General features: G+C 33.9%; 2 protein-coding genes across 2 annotated transcripts; one reads left to right on the top strand and one right to left on the bottom strand.

Annotated features, from left to right (window-relative positions):
- Window positions 1-5,761: 5,761 nt before the first annotated feature.
- LOC101217682 (acetylajmalan esterase-like) lies at window positions 5,762-7,407 on the bottom strand. Its single transcript, XM_011661444.2, has 5 exons — window positions 7,077-7,407; window positions 6,772-6,987; window positions 6,521-6,669; window positions 6,137-6,410; window positions 5,762-6,030 (listed from the first exon to the last, which is right to left on the bottom strand). The coding sequence occupies exons 1-5, from the start codon at window positions 7,330-7,332 to the stop codon at window positions 5,813-5,815; spliced, it is 1,113 nt and encodes a 370-aa protein (XP_011659746.1). The 5' UTR covers window positions 7,333-7,407; the 3' UTR covers window positions 5,762-5,812.
- A 2,078-nt stretch (window positions 7,408-9,485) lies between these two features.
- LOC101217455 (putative pentatricopeptide repeat-containing protein At3g18840) lies at window positions 9,486-17,416 on the top strand. The gene is made up of 11 exons (XM_031889220.1): window positions 9,486-9,720; window positions 9,799-9,927; window positions 10,774-10,876; window positions 10,990-11,037; window positions 11,692-11,789; window positions 11,904-12,018; window positions 12,114-12,196; window positions 12,828-13,386; window positions 13,683-13,727; window positions 14,865-17,008; window positions 17,247-17,416. The coding sequence occupies exons 1-10, from the start codon at window positions 9,634-9,636 to the stop codon at window positions 16,886-16,888; spliced, it is 3,291 nt and encodes a 1,096-aa protein (XP_031745080.1). The 5' UTR covers window positions 9,486-9,633; the 3' UTR covers window positions 16,889-17,008; window positions 17,247-17,416.
- Window positions 17,417-17,608: the final 192 nt, after the last annotated feature.

The following is a 17,608-nucleotide window of genomic DNA, read 5'->3' as shown; positions in this document are numbered from 1 at the left end:
GTTGCATCTCCATTCCTGAGTCCCTTCGTTTCGGTCGTGCCATCAGCCGGTTTTGTCTCGTCCATCTTCATCATGTTCTCCCTATCGTCTCCTGTCTCCAATCGGCGTCGTTCGTTCTATCTCCTCCATTTACGTCGTGTCGTTTTTGTTCCCTTTCGTCCACACGTTTAGCTTTGCGAGCTGCGTTCTCAGTTCGAGCAAGTCGAGTTGTCCCTCTCCGTGTGAGCCGCTCGTGTGTCCTTTATTCTCTTCCAGCCATCTGAGTCGAACTCCCTAACCCGAGCCAAGCCAAGTGCTTTTGAGCCATGTTCTGGGTGCACTTTGGTGAGTTTTCATTTGGATTTGGTTATACCCGTCAAGTATAATTATTGGTCTAAGTAAATAAATTTTGGATGAATTAAGTTAGTTATCTTAAACTGGATTATTTTTCCCTTAGGTTCAATTGGCTAAATTCTTTAGAGTAATTATTTGGAAAATTCTGCCTTGTTGAATTGGTTTCAACCTCTTTTAGTGGTAAGTTTGAAAACCTAAGTAATTAATTGTTTGACGTTGGTTGTCAAACTATTAATTCAGTTTGTTTATGTTTATACTAACTCTTTCTATGTTTAATTTTTCAAGCAGAGGTGAAGGTAGAAAAAAGATGGCGAATGACAAGAAGTGAATGGTGACTTGCCATATCGAATATCTTATGTTGCTTTCGCCTTTCATGTTTTTAGTATTTGACTTTTAGTTTTTAATTTAAATTTTATCAAACTTATGGACTACTTTTATGTTATTTTCTTTAAAAGTTAGATAGGGCCTGAAGTTCCAGCATTTGATTCTACACCACAAGTTATAAGTTATGAACTGACAATATAAGAAAAGGTTTTCATAAACTTACATGCACATCTGCAGCCGCCTGTAAAATGAATTGGTCAGTCTTGTTAGTGTGTGTTTTTCTAAACAACTCCACACAGTCCACTGACTAACCTCGTTGTTCAACGAGCTCTTGTTATCGTTGTAGGAACGACTTGGACCAGTTACTGTTGTTGTAAGGCCGCTTCACTCAAGTCGCCTTGTTAGTCCTTGATTGCTTCTACATGCAAACAATCAAAATGTTGCATACAAACAACAAAAATGAATTAACGTCAAGGAACATTAAAAGATGTAAATCACCTGAAATCGTCGACTAACGTAGTGATCACAGAAGAACTGTCAATCTTCCACACGATTCACCAATCGGGGTAGTGAGTTGGCATGTGCTTATTCAGGATCACTGGACTTCTTAAAATGCCTATGGTTGTCTCCTCTGAACTCTTTCCATGTGCTGAGCATTTGATGCTAAACAAATCGAGTAAGTGCCTTGATCGGTGAAATCAAGCACGAACCACTGTTACAAAAGGAACAAACATACGGATTAGGTTTCTATATATGTATATGTAGGTCTAACACATATGTACAATAATTTAAAAACTTACCTGTAGATCGTCGGCTCTTCACAACCTCGATGTACTCTAGAGTAACATCACCCCACTTAAGGAAGCAGACTCAAAATGTATCTCGCGTTAACACATTGATGGTGTTGCTGAAGCGAACAACATGTGGTAAGATCGGCTTATCTGCTTTTAGGGCGATGGATATTGGGATCTTCCCATTATGCTCTACGTTTCTCTCTAGCTCCAAGTTTCTAGAGTGCTGCAATGTTTAAGAGTGCGAGTAATGGGTTGAGAGGCATCTACAAAAACAGAACACTATTAGAAACAAAACTCCATGTTTATTCAATTAATTGTTTAAGTAATAGGACTAACCTAAAGTGTCACTCACCGAGGAAGTTCCTTCCGCGTTACTGAACGCATCGTCGTAGAAATCAAACAAAGCATCAGTCTCCTTGAAACCATTGAGGAATGACATAGTACCTGTGGATATAAAAATCGAAATTAATTAAACAAATGAGAGTATTTGAAACTGAATATATAAAAAATGAAATATGTTAATATGTGATTCGTCATTATTATTTGTCGTTGCTTGATTCGCTTTGAATAGATAATTGTACATCATCATCGTTTATGAAGTTGTGAACGACATGACACACAATCGGTCTTTCCACTAGTGTAGGATCAACGTCAGGTCTGCACAGAGTGTCATCGTCAATGTGTTCATCCGCACATTATCCGACAATGATTTCCAATTACATTCAGTTGCTCAGTGTCAATATCCTCCACTTCGGATGTCCCATATGCATTTATTTTGGACCACTTGAACAATTTTCCAATTGGCACCATTTTTTGGGTCCATGAAGTAAAAGACTTGATGTGCCTTCATTACGAGAATGAGTGGTTCCCCAACGCAATAATTATGTATTTACAACATAAGTTACACATTTTGACACATTTAACATGCATTGTTATCTCATTATTCTACCTAAAAGGCTATAATAACTTGTATTTTTACAAGTTATCATAAGCTACGTTTAACATGGCAAAAAGAGTGGCCAATGCATCTGCAACCTGGTTACTTTTGTGTAGGATGTGCTCGAACATAATCAAATCAAAAGTTTGAGCTAGTGTGCGAATATAATCGTTATAAGGGATTAATTTAGCATCCCTCGTCTCACTCCCCATTCAGCTGATGTATAACCAACAAAGAGTCTCCAAAAACTCGTAACCTTTTTATTTTCATCTCATAGGCAATCTACACTCCCATACTACGTGCATCTACTAGTCTAGACTTGGCGATCATATAATCAACATAAACTTCAATTTCTTTATGCACCAAGTCAGGAAATGATGTAACTATCGCTCTCTGATAAGTTGCTTCTACAATTTTAACCCAAAAGGCATTACTTTATAGCAAAATATTTCTCACAAAGTGATGAATGTCGTTGTTTCTTGATTTTCTGGAGCCATTTTGATTTGGTTATATCCTAAAAATCCATTCCTAAGCGAGAAGGTGGAAAACCCAACATTATTATTTACCAACACGTCAATGTGAGGAAGAGGAAAACTGTCTTAAGGACTTATCCGATTCAGATCTCTATAGTCCATGTACATTCTAACATTTTCGTCCTTTGGAACTGGAATGATGTTTACAACTCAATTTGGGTTTAAGGTTCCAGTATCAAATTCCTTTTTAATTTCTTTCTTGATCTTGATCAACATTTCAAATTTCAATTTTCGAAGCTTTTTTAGTATAGGGTTTGGAACTGGTATTGGGTTTAAGCTGGTTTGAGTGGTAATCGATGTGTTCCAATCTCTGTATCCAAACTAGGTATATCCTAGTAGAACCACGCAAATATAAACACATCGTTATTCTAATAAAAGAGGATATAATAACGGGTGTTTATACGCATTATTGATCACACCCCTAATTTTAGAATAATGCTTGTCCTCAAGCATTACTCCATACCATGCTTGTCCTCAAGCAGCAATCCTGTTTGAAGACTCACCTTTCCCTTTTGCATTTCTACACTTCTCAAAAGATGAGCAAGTCTCTACATTGCTGATAGTATTTCTTGCATTATTCCACGAACTACTGAATTTTATCTAAGAATATACAAAATTATTAGGATACTTTAAATGACTGGAAATCCAAATAAAAAGCATAGATACACAGCTGAAGAATTTTCCTTTACCTTAGATACGACAATGATTTAGCGTGTGAAAGTCTTTCCTATGATTAGGATAACATGGTTTACTCCTTGTTATATTCCAATAAAATTCTTAACCACCTCTTCTTCTCATACTCTTTAATTTTGGGAAAAGTAACTAGTCTGTAGATACATATATAACCTAATGAGAGACAAACTCTTCTTTCCCCTGATAAACAACCACGTGGAAGATTGATGAGATAATTGATGGAAACACGATTTCTACCTTATTTTTTCTTTATCTATTTATTTATCTCAGATGCATGAATGTCACCCATTAACTTTGATAGCAATCGTTGTAGAGTCAACTTTCGATCATAAAAGGCTTATTTCCTCTATCAACTGATAGGCTAATAAGTGTTTGATATTGTTCTATAGTAGGAGTTAAGTCAAACAATGTTGAACGTGAAACACTTCAACGTAGGGACCCATAAATGTGAGAGAGACTGCAATGTCAATGTATTAACGATTGTGTATAGGAGGTCATCTATGCTTCCATATGCTTTTGTAAACTCTACTTTATCCTCCAACGTTAAATTTTCCCATAAACCTTTTAACTCTTCCAGGTTACTGTTGACGAATTCTAGCTAACAAGTCTTTGGAAGAGAAACTTCTAATTTCTTTTGCCAAACCGTTCTTGACAATAGCTGAAACTATTCTGACCACTGAGATACGTCCTCCCACGAGTTTTCATTAGGAATCAAATCGACAAATACCTCAAATGCGTAAGTATTTACCATCCTAGGACCAAGTATAAACAAGGATGAGTCTAGATGTAAATGTCAAATACGAGAAAGAAATGGTTCAAACAAACTTAGTCAAGTTAGTGCTAGTACCCTATACGACACAAACCCTCAAAATGGTGAATAGTCACACTTGATCACATAACCAAATTGAGTGAGAACTTTTCGTGTGCCTGCACCGAAGCAACAACTCCTCAAAGGTCAAACACAACAACATTCTCGGATCTAAACCCACAAGTACAACATGCGTAGACGGTTTGTGATAGTGTGTGAGACTAATATAATAAGGTAGGAAAATTAACATTTTAAAACATACGAATTAACATGATATGTGAATCACAGTGAGTGAAGTTGTGAATATAGGTCCTAAAGAATAAAAGGCCCTCAATTTGATCACAACACTCACACGTGATTGCATGACCAAATTGAGTGAGAACTTTTCGTGTGCCGACACTAAAACATAAGCTCCTCGAAAGTCAACAATATTCCAACCTCATTTCTAATTCTATAGGGTAGAGCCTAGGCAGGAGGCTTATGATTGTGTGTGAAACAATAATAAACAACACACTAAAATAAAAAGAGAAAAAAAAAATTGATTGAGATCCTAAAGAAAATCACTTGTTGTACGAAGCGTGGATTCTTGGGAGTAAATCCTTACCAAATGAAACCTCAAATTAATCTTTCTTTCATCGTTAGATTAGGTCACTTGGAAGAAAAAAAACTTAACTCTTTTTAAAGAATTGGTTTTCCGTAAAGATTCTCTCCAAAGAAATTTTTTCCTCTTCTCGTAGAGATTTTCTCTAAAGAATTTTTTACTCTATTTTCAAATGATCAAGAGTCACTATATATAGACACCAGTGTACCACATTTTAGTAAAATTCAATAAGAATACAATCAAATGAGACATTATGTGATAAATTATTTTTTTCCCTAAAACAATAGAATATGCTGATCAAGGTTTTATTTTCTCCCTTTTGTAAAAGATTTATTTTTAAAAAAAAATTATTGTAAGATTTTTTATTATTACAAAAGTTTTACCTTTTAAAAAAATTAAAATTTTAGCCATTATTACTACTATTATTTTTTAAAGAATAAAAAAAACATATAGGATAAAAATAAGCCTAGCTACACTCTCCAATAGTATGATTTGTACTTTTTTTTTCTATTGCTTACTTGTTGATTTTGTAACAATTTTCATCATTAATCTTTCTTTATTTTGCCATAAACATTTTAAATCTCTCAACCACATCCGTGTACATAAAGTTATGTTCATTTCAACGAAATAAAATTACATTCAAAAGTAAAAAAAGTAAATAATGAAAAATACGAAAAAGCTAAAAGTAAAACCGATTCTTTATTAATAAAATTCAGACAATTTATGTAATTTCCTAACTAAATTAAAAAAAGAATAAAAAATAGCACCATATACATAATTTTAAAAAAATTAAACAATGCAATGCAATTTAGGAAAAATGTCATGGATGAGCCAATGTGTCATGAACTTGTAAGTCTTCTGTGTCAAATGGACTCCATCCCAACTGATATGTTCATTAGGATTTGGGCAAGCTTCAACTCCAGCTACTCCACACATTTGCATTAGGTTAAACTTGTAATCTCCTCCAATCCCACAGCACGATTTTTGCAAAGATTCTTCATCAAATCCTGTTTAATTTATTTATACATATATAAGTAATTAAGTACAAAAATTAAATTAATATTAGATTGAGAAATGTCACTGTAATTAAGAGTAGAAAAATTACGCACATACCTAGAACGAAAGCATGACGAATAATCCATAGAAATGCATTGTAATAATCACCATATACGATAACAGCATGAGGATTCTCTTTTTTGAGTACTTCAATGGCTTGCTTGATTTGATCGTTATGATAGGTTGCAAAACTATTCAAATCCTTTAAGCAGTGAAGCTCGTCGTAAGCGGATGTGTCATTAGTATGGAATCCAGTGAGATAGATAGGGAAGCATCCAATAGGAAAATTTCCAGGAACAACAACTCGTGTTGCACCGTAGCTTATTACTTTCTACAAAGGTTACAAAGCAAAAGAGAGGCAATTAAGTAAATAATCATCTCATTCATATATGGAATATATATGATCTGATCTATTATTGTGTTAAACAAAGTTAACATTACCTCAACGGCACTCTTAATGGTTTGAACAACATCTGGTACCATGTCTTTTGCCTCTTGAATAGTTTTGCCTTGGAATAATGCATAGTTATAGTCATTGCCACCAATCTCACCGACCAAGAACAAAGCACTCCTTAATTTCTCGTTGCATTCTACACGGCAATTAAAATGCATAAATACATATAAATTACATCATCGCAGCATAAATATTAAATAATGTAAGTAGCCTAGTATGCTAATTAATAATTAGTCACCTCTTTGATTGTGACAAATAGAGTTGAAATGAGAGAACATCCAATCAAGTTGATGGTCGAGAGAAGAGTTGGTAACTGGAGATATGATTTTGTAACTTGAAGAAAGATATTGGGAAGGCAAAGCTGTAGAACCAGCCACGGCAAAGTTGACTCCATGATCCATCAAACCATCTTTATTCAAATAAGGACTCACCAAAGGAAGTCCGGCATCCAAAGCTACAAATACATTGAGTCATAGTTATATTATTAGTTTGCGAGATATAAAAACATGTGTAGAATATATATATATGGAAGGTCATGCTTACCCAAGAAATCAAGCATAAGTAGACCGTTGGAGCATCGACCGGTGGGATTGTTGAAGAAAGATTGGCCATAAGGAAGATGAGAAAAGGGAGTGTTGGGGTTTTCACGAATGAGATTTCCGGTGTCGGAGATTGAGTCGCCGAGTTGGTAGATAGCATCGAACATACAAGCCTTAAGGGGATGAGCTTTGGATGAACCCAAAACAAGAACGAGAAGAAGAAGAAAAAGAGAGAGAGAAGATTTGGTAGAAGGCGCCATTGATGAATGCTTATTATGAATGGCTGTGTGTTTGAATAAGTTGGAGAGAGGCGATGAAGGGAGAGGGAATGATGAGTGGTTTATTTAAAGCTTCAATTATTTCTTCCCAATCCTTTTCGGATTTTGCATTTTCTGTTAAATTAATTTCCCAATTCATCGAGGAGTTGGAATTTCCTAAATATCCCATCATTTTAAAAAGTAAAAAAGATAAGTTTTTTTTTATAAATATAATTTAAAACGGAATAAATTATATTAGTAATGCTTTTCCAAAATGTTAATTTTCAAAAATATATATTTTTGTCAAAATATTTACAGCCCCACAACTATAAATATTTCAAGTTTGTTATTTCTATTCATCGTCTTTCTATCGTATTTTGCTCTCCAGTTTTTCTTTTTATTTTTTTTTCAAATTATTATTTGGTTGTTCTAAATATAAAACATCATGAAAAAATGGTTAAGATATTAGATAGGGAAATCTAAATAATCGTGTACAAATCTAAACAACAATTGTCTTCTAAACATAACTGATCATGTACAAAATTTAAAGATTGTTTTACAAATATAAACATTCTTTTTTCAAATATAAACTATATACCAAAAAATTTGGGATTTGGTTACCTAAATTTAAAGTATCAAATCTAAACAATAAAAAAAACCGTCCCCAAATCTAAACAATAATAGCTTAATTTAAAGGGTAATGGTAAGGATGAATAATAATTAAGGATATAGCAACATTTAAAAAAATGCAAATATAGCAAAACTATCGCGGATAGACTCATAGACTCATATGGTCAGTGATAGACCAATATTTACAACATGGTCTATCGGTGATAAACTTATACCATTGATAGAATTTGACAAATTTTGCTATATTTGCAAATTTTTTAAAATATTGTTATATACTTAATTATTTTGAATCTAATTGCTAAATTTGCAACTATCCATTACTATAGTTACCCAAATATATTACTCACGTTCGATGCCAATTAATCACATGATATTTTTTGTATTTTTCAGTGTGAGTATGTGTCCTTTTTACGTCTTCAAAATTGTGTTATAGCTAGTAAATATTTTACGACTTTGTTATATCTTTGTAAAATACTATTTCCAAAAATTATTGAGTAAAATAGGTTCATTCGAAAACTATTTATTTAAATAATGTTGTTTTGGTTTCTCTCACCTTAGTCGATTCTTCAACACTCACCCTTTGCTTTCAAAAAAATTGTAACGGCCAGAATGTGTTTTTAAATTTAAATTAAAATGGATTTCTATGTTTTTTAAATTGGCTTTGGTTGTTAGACTACGTACACTTTGAGACAAAGGTACGTTAATGTTAGTTTTATTTTCAAATTCAAAAAAGCTAGTCATTTTGAATTTTTAGCTATTTGAAAAAGGTTTTTTTGGCTATAAATAATCTCTTCTTCTTTATCTATACGAAACACGTAACAAAGAAAAAGCCAAAAAAAAAAAACATTTTGAGATTTTTACGACCTTCACATATGAAAGATTGAGTTATTTCATATGGACTTTTCTGCTTCTACACTTTGTCCAATTATTTGCTATTGTCACGGTTATCTCTTGATTTTATTCTAATATAATTTCAAAGAATATAAATTGGTGAGGAAGAAAATGCAATGAAAAAAACTAACTCAAGTTGGCCTAAGAAAGAGAACAAACATTTGAGTTTGCACTAAGGCTATCTTCCTCTTCGCCTCCAAATCTAAAAATAATGTTAAATTTGTAATATGTGCAAATTTAGCAATTAGATTCAGAATAATTAAGTATGTAATGATATTTTAAAATTTTTGTAAGTATAGAAAAAAATTTCAAATTTTATCAGTAATAAAAGTTAGAGTATGTTCTAAATATTGGTCTATACTATACGAGTTTATCGATTATAATTTTGTTATCTTTGTAATTTTTTTAAAAATGTTACTATGATTGTTGGAAAGAGCATCAAATGTGAGTCTCCATCTCCATCTCGACCGAGTTGAAGTATATCTTAAGGAATTTTGAAAAGAAATATGAGAAATATGGTATGCTATTTCATGAAAGTTATAAACTTTATGAGTTACATTTTGTTTTATATATTTAATTTTCCACTTTTGAGAGTGAAAAAGAAGAAAAGGAGATTTAAAAGCACAATTTAGAAGCGAGTCAAAGAGCGTAAGGCCAGCAAAAGTTGATCAACGTTGAATCATATTTAATTTGGGAATATTTTATTTTGGTGTTTCTTCTTTGATTTTGTAGGAGAAGAGCTGAATTCTATACTTGTTCTAGTTCAGAGCTTCACTGAAGCCCATGGAGAACAGTGCTCAGAGGCGGATCAATTTGATTCATCGTCACTTTCATACCCCGCCATCTCAGTTCATCAACACTCTTAATCTGGTCATCTTCATTTTACTCTTACAATCTCTTTTCCTTCTCTATTCATTGTTGTTTACAGTGGCCAGACATATATTCTAGGCACAAACGAATGGTGGGAACCAATTGCAAACTGGGGTAGCACAGCCGGTGATTGTTGGAGGTATGGTGCTGGATATTCACGCCATACCCTCCATTTCCGCCGTTCCTAGGTCAACCACTCCGGGCAAGGTAATTTACTGATTGCTATTTAAATTCGAATTGTCTCACGCTTCGGGAAATTATTGGTGGAGGTTGGAATTATTTATTACACCAGTCTATTTTGAAAGAGTATATACTTTTTATTAGGACATATTGATTTTGAATTGTCATCCAACTATCGTAGATGGGGTTGGTTGCTGACTTACTTAAGCTGTAATGCTTAAACGTTTCTAACATTAAATTTTGAGGGATTAGAAGCTTCCCCTAGAAGAAGCTGGTTCTAATAGTTTTATAAATCACAATTACTGTAAACTGCCTTGTGTTCAAGTAGGTGAGTTATCTTGTGCTTGTTCAGTTTTTCTTTCTTCTTTTTGTTCTATTAGTAAGGACTAAAACTACTAGAAAACGTGGCAAATGGATTGAACTACGAAACATATTCTTTATTTTAATATAATGAACGTGTTCAATTTTCTATTGAAGTAAAAAATACTAGAAATTAATCGATGTTGTTTTCGATTGCCTTTCTTAGTGATCATATATTTAGTTTACCATATACTTATGATACCCATTTTAGCTTGAAAATTATGTTTAAAAGATTCAGATAAATTACTAATAACGATGATGTGGATGAAAATATAACAATAAATTTATATATTTTTGGGTTCAATCCAGTAACTGATAGCACACCATGACTGCCGGATTCATTTTCATTGGATTGTTTGTATTTGCTGTTTTGTTCTTTCTCTAGTGTTTATAGTTTTCTAATAGGTTGAACTCATTGATAACCTGTAACGTCATGATGACGGTGTTATCTTAGTAAACCTATTGCTCAGTTTCTATATTTCAAATCTTATCTTTAATAATATGCTGTTTTAGATCAACTACATATTAGGAGGTGTAGCACGGAATGTTGCTGAATGTATGTCAAAGCTTGGGGCCAACCCTTTCCTGATTAGTGTGGTAGGACATGACATGGCAGGTTCTTTGCTTATCTTTATCATTTTTCATACGTCTAAGAGTCTAAGATATTCTAGAGTGGCAGATTGGTTTCTTGACATTCATGGCTTAATTGGTTTCCCCCCCTTGAAATAGGGAACCTCTTGTTTGAGAATTGGAGATTGGCCGGGCTTTCAACACAAGGTAAACCTGTCTACCCATATAACTTCCATCTAAGCTATATATATCAGTTAATGAAATATAACACTTCATTTTTTGTTGTTCCAATGGACATTTTCTTCTATTCTGGTGTATCCCACTGTCATTGTTTGGTGTTCCAACGTAGATGGTTTTGTGGACCATTCTATGTGTGTGATTTAGGATAAAAGTATTTTTAACCTTGAAGAATATAACTGATGTTCATATGAAATGTAACAATTTTTATCCGTTTTTAGAATGTTGATGTTCCCATACTAATCACTGCAACAAAATCTGTAGTCGATTGTGTCGTGCCTTTGAATGTGAATCTTTTAGAAGCTACAATCTACATTCAGTTGTTCCTTTTGAGCAATTTAGTAAAAATAAATTAGACAGTAGAACTTAGTAACGTGGTGCAAGTAGCATAAACAGCCTATTGAGCAATCTGTTTTGAGATCTTTCTTGAAATAGACTCTTTATCTTCGTAATGAACCATTTCTACCCTTCTGACTTCTTTATCTTTGAATCCTTGATGGAAATTAATGAAGTGAAAGCAAAAGTATCAATTAGGTCGGAAGAAAATTATTACATGGTTATTGAACATAGAATTAATGAAGATTGAAATAATACACTTTTTAGAACAATTTCATATTTTAATAGGCATTCGGAAGCACAAAGATATCGGCACTGCTGTTGTGTGTGCGGTAGTTGATTTCCATGGAGAATTGGCAGCTGCTGTGGCAAGTGTGGAAGCTATTGTAAGTGGACTTTTACAAATAGATTTATATTATTCCAAGTATTCCGTATTGTGGTTCTTGTATAAGATAATATTGGTGGTAGTACCACGAGGAACTGAGACTGGCCTTATGCAGGAAAAGTTTCTCACACCTGAATGGATTGAGCAATTCAAGTGCAATATTCGAGATGCACCAGTGCTTATGGTTGATGCAAATCTAAATGCACTTGCTCTGGAAGTCTCTTGCCAAAGTACTACTCTTTTTCTTAATGCCAGCTTCTTCTACTCTTCTGTATTGGTCTTTGTTGTATGATCTCTATAATATTTTCATGCATCTTCTTCTTAGTGGCTGCCGAGTATAATACTCCAGTGTGGTTTGAGCCTGTGTCAGTTGCTAAATCAAGAAGGATTGCTTCAGTTGTCAAGTATGTGAGTTCATATCTCCTCATGCAGATGTTTTCTCTTTTAAGTTTGATGAGTTTTCTTTTCACTTGTGAGAACTTTTTCTTTTCCAAAATTTCTTTCCTTAACTGAGGTGTTTAGTTTTCCTCATTTTTTAAAAATGGAAATGGTGATGAAAAAAAAATCAGAGGTGTTTTTTCATTAGAATTGTAACCAAACTCTGACTTGCCTGCTCATATTTAGAGATTGAACGAACTTTAATTCAATTTGCATAAGAGTTAAGAAAAATGGAAAAGGGTAAAATGATGTTCAACAGGTAAATCACTATAGTTTCCTTGTCATTCCTTTTTAGGAGGAAAAAAACGATTTAAAAATAGGATCTCCCAGTAAACACTATATATATTTGTCATGTGTCTGGTGGGTCAGTAAATTCTTAGTCTATATTTGTCCTTCTTCTGTCTACAACTCCATTCACATCCTGCTCTCGCACTGTCTATGTTTTTTATGCTTCTTGTAATAATATTTACTTGTCATGTGTTTTTATAATTGAGAGATATCGAAGTTGACTTTATTTCTCATATCTGAAAACTTTTTCTAATTTACCGACATACAGTTTTCTACATTTTCTTTAATAATACATCCCTCCTCATTTTTGCAGATAAGTTTTACTTCACCTAATGAAGATGAACTGATCGCCATGGCCAATGCATTATCTGGTCAAGATTTGTTTTCTCCCATCAAACAAGACAACAGCATTACAATTGAATCTTTTTTCGAAGAATTGAAATCTGCTGTATGGGTTTTGCTTGAGAAAGGTATCAAGGTCGTCGTTCTAACAGTTGGTTCTCGTGGGGTTTTCGTGTGTTCTAAAGGACAACCAAGCTTCACGAAAATTTCTTCTGAAGAAGAACTCAACAAGTATAAATCCAGCAGCCAACTGTTCAGAACTTTAGCTACAAGTTGTCCACCAAATATGTTTCCTGTTTCTCCTGTAACCGAGAAAAGCTCTGTTCTTTTTGCGATACATTTCCCTGCCCTTCCTGCATCAGTAGTGAGGCTTACAGGCTGCGGAGATTGCTTAGTTGGGGGAATGCTTACTTCTATTTGTGCTGGCTTAAATATCTACCAAAGTACAGCCATTGGAATTGCAACTGCCAAAGCCACTGTCGAGACCGAACATAATGTTCCTCATGAATTTCATGCAGCCAAAATTGCAGGTACTAGTGTTGCTCACTTCATCACTTATTGACAATCTTTACAATATTCGTTATGGTTTCATTTAATTTAGAGTAATCTACAACTAATTAAAGCATTACTATTTCAAATCTTCATTTTTCGTCTTTGCTACAACGTTTATTGTTTCCCATCACGATAAAAATAACCCGCAAACTATAACCAACTCAATGTCCCAAACACCCACTTACTATTTTTACTTTATTTGAAAAAAGAAACTAGAAAATTGGTTATTCCTTTTAGTATTTAGTGTATGTTTCTGTTCCTTTGTTCTATGCAGATGATGCTAGGTTGGTGTACACAGCAGGCAGACTTGTGTTCCATGGTCCCATGCCCTGAAACATTTGGAACTACCAATTTTGAAATTGAAAAATCCAAGTGGTAAAACTTTTCATTTTTAACACAAGAGTGCTACAACTTGTGTTTAATCAAAACTTGTACACTTGAAATACCAAGTTTTGTCTTCAATTGAGGGTTGTAGTAGCTGTGCTGATGGTTTTCCATTCCAAACGAGTGTAGTTTTATATGATCAAATAGTTAATCAGATAGAGGACAATTTTTTTATGCAATGTTTGATTTTAGTTCCTTTTTCAATATTTGCTTAAATTGCTTGTGACATTCTACCATATTTGAAATTTTGCTTCACTGCATACTTGATTCAGTTTAGAAAAAATAAAGCTGTTTAAAATTACATAATCTTTTCAGCTGATTTCTAATCATTCAAAAGTATTTAAAAGATTAGGTAATAAATATTGTTGTTCTTGTCTTTTCATTTAACTAGTATTCTATAAACAATGGTTTGTTCTATTTTTCTTTGTTCATCCATATAAATGACCTGTTTTTGTTAACATCACTCAGCTTAAATATTCTAACATTCTATCATATTCAGATTTATTTGAATGATGTTGTTTGACATCAATTAAAATTAATCATTTCAAATTCATTTTGAAAGAACGGTGTGATAGATAGTATTAAAATAGTCGGCTCAATTAATCTACATATGTACGAGTGACGAAGGATGAAAACATCTATCAATATATTTGTAATTAGAATGATTTGAAATCGAAATTAAATATCCATCTATATCCCTGATATATTGTATATATGTTGATAAAACATATACTATATATTGTATATACTTTTTCGCAATTTTATAATTCAAAATATTTTTTTCTAAAAACGAAATTTAATTATTAATATAAATAAATTTTATAAATTTGTTGCCTTAAGAAATATCCCAAAATTGAAACCTTGTATTTTATAAGAGTGACCATCGGAAAAGGAGTCTACATGTTCTTGGTATGGCAGTTGCTAAGTTGTATTTTTTTCTTTTTTGCCGTTGATTTGTTGAAGGCGAATGCAACAGAGACAAGCCTTTGTTTCTTCCTCTTATTCCCAAAGGAACCTTTACCCTGATTCAACCCACTGCCCGCCCTTCAAGTCAATCAGTATATTCATATGTAAATGAAGCATTTGAAACATGGGTTACTATGCCATCTCCAAGGCATCAAATCCGGATTTACACCCACCATTTTCATGTCCAACCAACTCATAACCTTCTATGCGAAACATGGTCTTCTTAACGATGCCCAGAAACTGTTTGACGAAATGCCTGAACGAAATGTTTTCTCTTGGAATGCTATAATAGCAGCGTATGTTAAGTCTCATAACTTGAGACAAGCACGGGCATTGTTTGACTCTGCTGTCTGTAAAGATTTGGTTACTTATAACTCTATGTTGTCTGGTTATGCTCGTTCCGATGGGTATCAGGGTCAAGCACTTGGGTTTTTTATGGAAATGCAAACGGCTCCTGATATGATTAGAATTGATGAGTTCACTCTCATAACCATGCTTAATTTAACGGCTAAGTTGTGTGTGATTTCTTACGGAAAGCAGTTGCATTCGTTCATGTTGAAGACTGCCAATGATTTAACTGTGTTTGCTGCTAGTTCCCTGATTGATATGTACTCTAAGTGTGGGTTTTTTAAAGAAGCATGTAGAGTTTATTATGGATGTGGTGAGGTGGTTGATTCGGTCTCTAGAAATGCCATGGTTGCAGCTTGTTGTAGAGAAGGGGAGATAGATGTGGCTTTGGATCTTTTCTGGAAGGAATTGGAGCAAAATGATGTTGTAGCATGGAACACGATGATTTCAGGTTTTGTTCAGAATGGTTATGAGGAAGAGTCATTGAAATTATTCGTACGTATGGCAGATGAAAAGGTTGGGTGGAATGAACACACTTTTGCAAGTGTCTTGAGTGCTTGCTCCAATCTGAGGAGCTTGAAGCTTGGGAAGGAAGTCCACGCTTATGTTTTGAAGAATAGATTGATTGCCAATCCCTTCATTTGCAGTGGCCTTGTTGATGTTTACTGCAAGTGTAATAACATGAGGTATGCGAAGTCAGTTAATTCAGAATTGAGGATGCAGAATGTATATTCCATCACTTCAATGATTGTTGGCTATTCGTCTCAAGGTAACATGGCAGAAGCCAGAAAGCTTTTTGATTCCTTGGATGAAAAGAATTCTGCTGTGTGGACTGCTTTGTTTTTTGGATATGTTAAATTGCAGCAGTGTGAAGCAGTTTTTGAACTTTTAAGTGAATATAGGAAGGAGGCAAAAGTTCCTGATGTGCTAATTCTTATCAGCATAATTGGAGCTTGTGCCATACAAGCTGCTCTGGTTCCTGGTAAGCAGATACACAGTTACATGCTCCGAGCAGGCATCAAATTAGATACAAAACTGACAAGTTCATTGGTTGATATGTACTCAAAATGTGGAAGTATCATTTATGCAGAAAGGATTTTTAGAGAAGTTACTGATAAGGATTCCATTATTTACAACATTATGATAGCTGGCTATGCTCACCATGGGTGGGAAAATGAAGCAGTGCAGCTTTTCAAGGAAATGGTTAAACATGGTTTCAAACCAGATGCAATCACTTTCGTTGCACTACTTTCAGCTTGTCGACACGGTGGTTTGGTAGAACTTGGCGAACATTTTTTTGATTCTATGTCTAATGATTACAATATTTGTCCTGAAATTGATCATTATGCTTGTATGATTGACTTGTATGGAAGGGCTAACCAACTAGATAAGGCATTGGAGTTCATGAGAAAGATTCCCATACAGTTAGATGCTGTCATTTGGGGAGCATTTCTGAATGCTTGTAGGATCAATGGGAATGCTGAACTAGCAAGAAAAGCAGAAGATGAACTGTTGGTAATTGAAGGAGAAAATGGATCTCGATACGTGCAGTTAGCTAATGTATATGCTGCAGAAGGAAACTGGGAGGAGATGGGAAGAATAAGGAAGAAAATGAAAGGAAAGGAGGTTAAGAAGAATGCTGGTTGTAGTTGGGTTTTTGTGGAAAGTAAGTTCCATGTATTCATTTCTGGTGATAGATTTCACTCAAAAAATGAAGCTATATATTCAACCTTAGCCTCCTTGACTGATGAGCTACTTTACAGAGAGGAAGCATTTTGTTAATGCGCCAACTTCAGTCATTGATTTGTGAATCTGAAAGAGATCTAAAATTTATAGTCTGGTGACTATGTTTCAAATTTGAAATACTCATTGAATAGTTCTATACACCTGCCTTTGTTCGAGGTATTTCTTTAAACAGAACACTCTTTTTCTAGCGAATATTTTCCTAAATATTAACCGTGAATCAAACTGAGTTAAGAATTAAAATTATGATATTGATGCTTACACTATATTCAAGCATGAAAGCTAGAGACTAACCACATCGTAATCACTTTATTTCAAAGTTGAAGCATTAATTAATATATGATCAGGGAATGTGATTATTTTTCTATTCATTTTAACGGCGGCCTTTCCTTTTCAGGTTACTGTCTATACCACTTCAAAGTTTGATGGTTTTATTTCTATTGAAAGGAGAGACAAAGCGCACACACCGATTTATATGGAAACCTGAGTACCGAGAGAAACCACGATTGTTTGTTGTTATTATTTTATAATGAGTAATACAATATGTACAAGGAAGAATAAATAGAATATACAAAGGAATAAAAAAGAAAAAGATTTAGGAATAAGGGAAAACATTCCCATAATCTTTCCATAAATATTCTAAGATTCTAACACTTCCCCTTAAGTTGGGACGTAAATATCAATGAGGTCCAACTTGCTAACACAAAAGTCAAAGTTTGGTTTGAGAAGCCCTTTGGTAAGAACATCAACAATCGGTTG

The sequence above is a fragment of the Cucumis sativus genome, chromosome 7 (assembly GCF_000004075.3).
Source record: "Cucumis sativus cultivar 9930 chromosome 7, Cucumber_9930_V3, whole genome shotgun sequence".
Taxonomy (NCBI): domain Eukaryota; kingdom Viridiplantae; phylum Streptophyta; class Magnoliopsida; order Cucurbitales; family Cucurbitaceae; genus Cucumis; species Cucumis sativus.
This window is presented reverse-complemented; position numbering and strand designations above follow the sequence as displayed.

What these genes read in the sequence shown, in the direction of transcription:
- LOC101217682 (XM_011661444.2), bottom strand. Translation starts at nt 7,332, where the DNA reads ATGGCGCCTTCTACCAAATCTTCTCTCTCTCTTTTTCTTCTTCTTCTC. An exon ending in TATTTGTCACAATCAAAGAG is followed by an intron (nt 6,670 to 6,771) that starts GTGACTAATTAT and finishes ATTGCCGTGTAG; the next exon opens with AATGCAACGAGAAATTAAGG. An exon ending in TCGTCATGCTTTCGTTCTAG is followed by an intron (nt 6,031 to 6,136) that starts GTATGTGCGTAA and finishes TAAATTAAACAG; the next exon opens with GATTTGATGAAGAATCTTTG.
- LOC101217455 (XM_031889220.1), top strand. Translation starts at nt 9,634, where the DNA reads ATGGAGAACAGTGCTCAGAGGCGGATCAATTTGATTCATCGTCACTTT. An exon ending in GGCCGGGCTTTCAACACAAG is followed by an intron (nt 11,038 to 11,691) that starts GTAAACCTGTCT and finishes ATATTTTAATAG; the next exon opens with GCATTCGGAAGCACAAAGAT. An exon ending in TCTGGAAGTCTCTTGCCAAA is followed by an intron (nt 12,019 to 12,113) that starts GTACTACTCTTT and finishes TCTTCTTCTTAG; the next exon opens with TGGCTGCCGAGTATAATACT.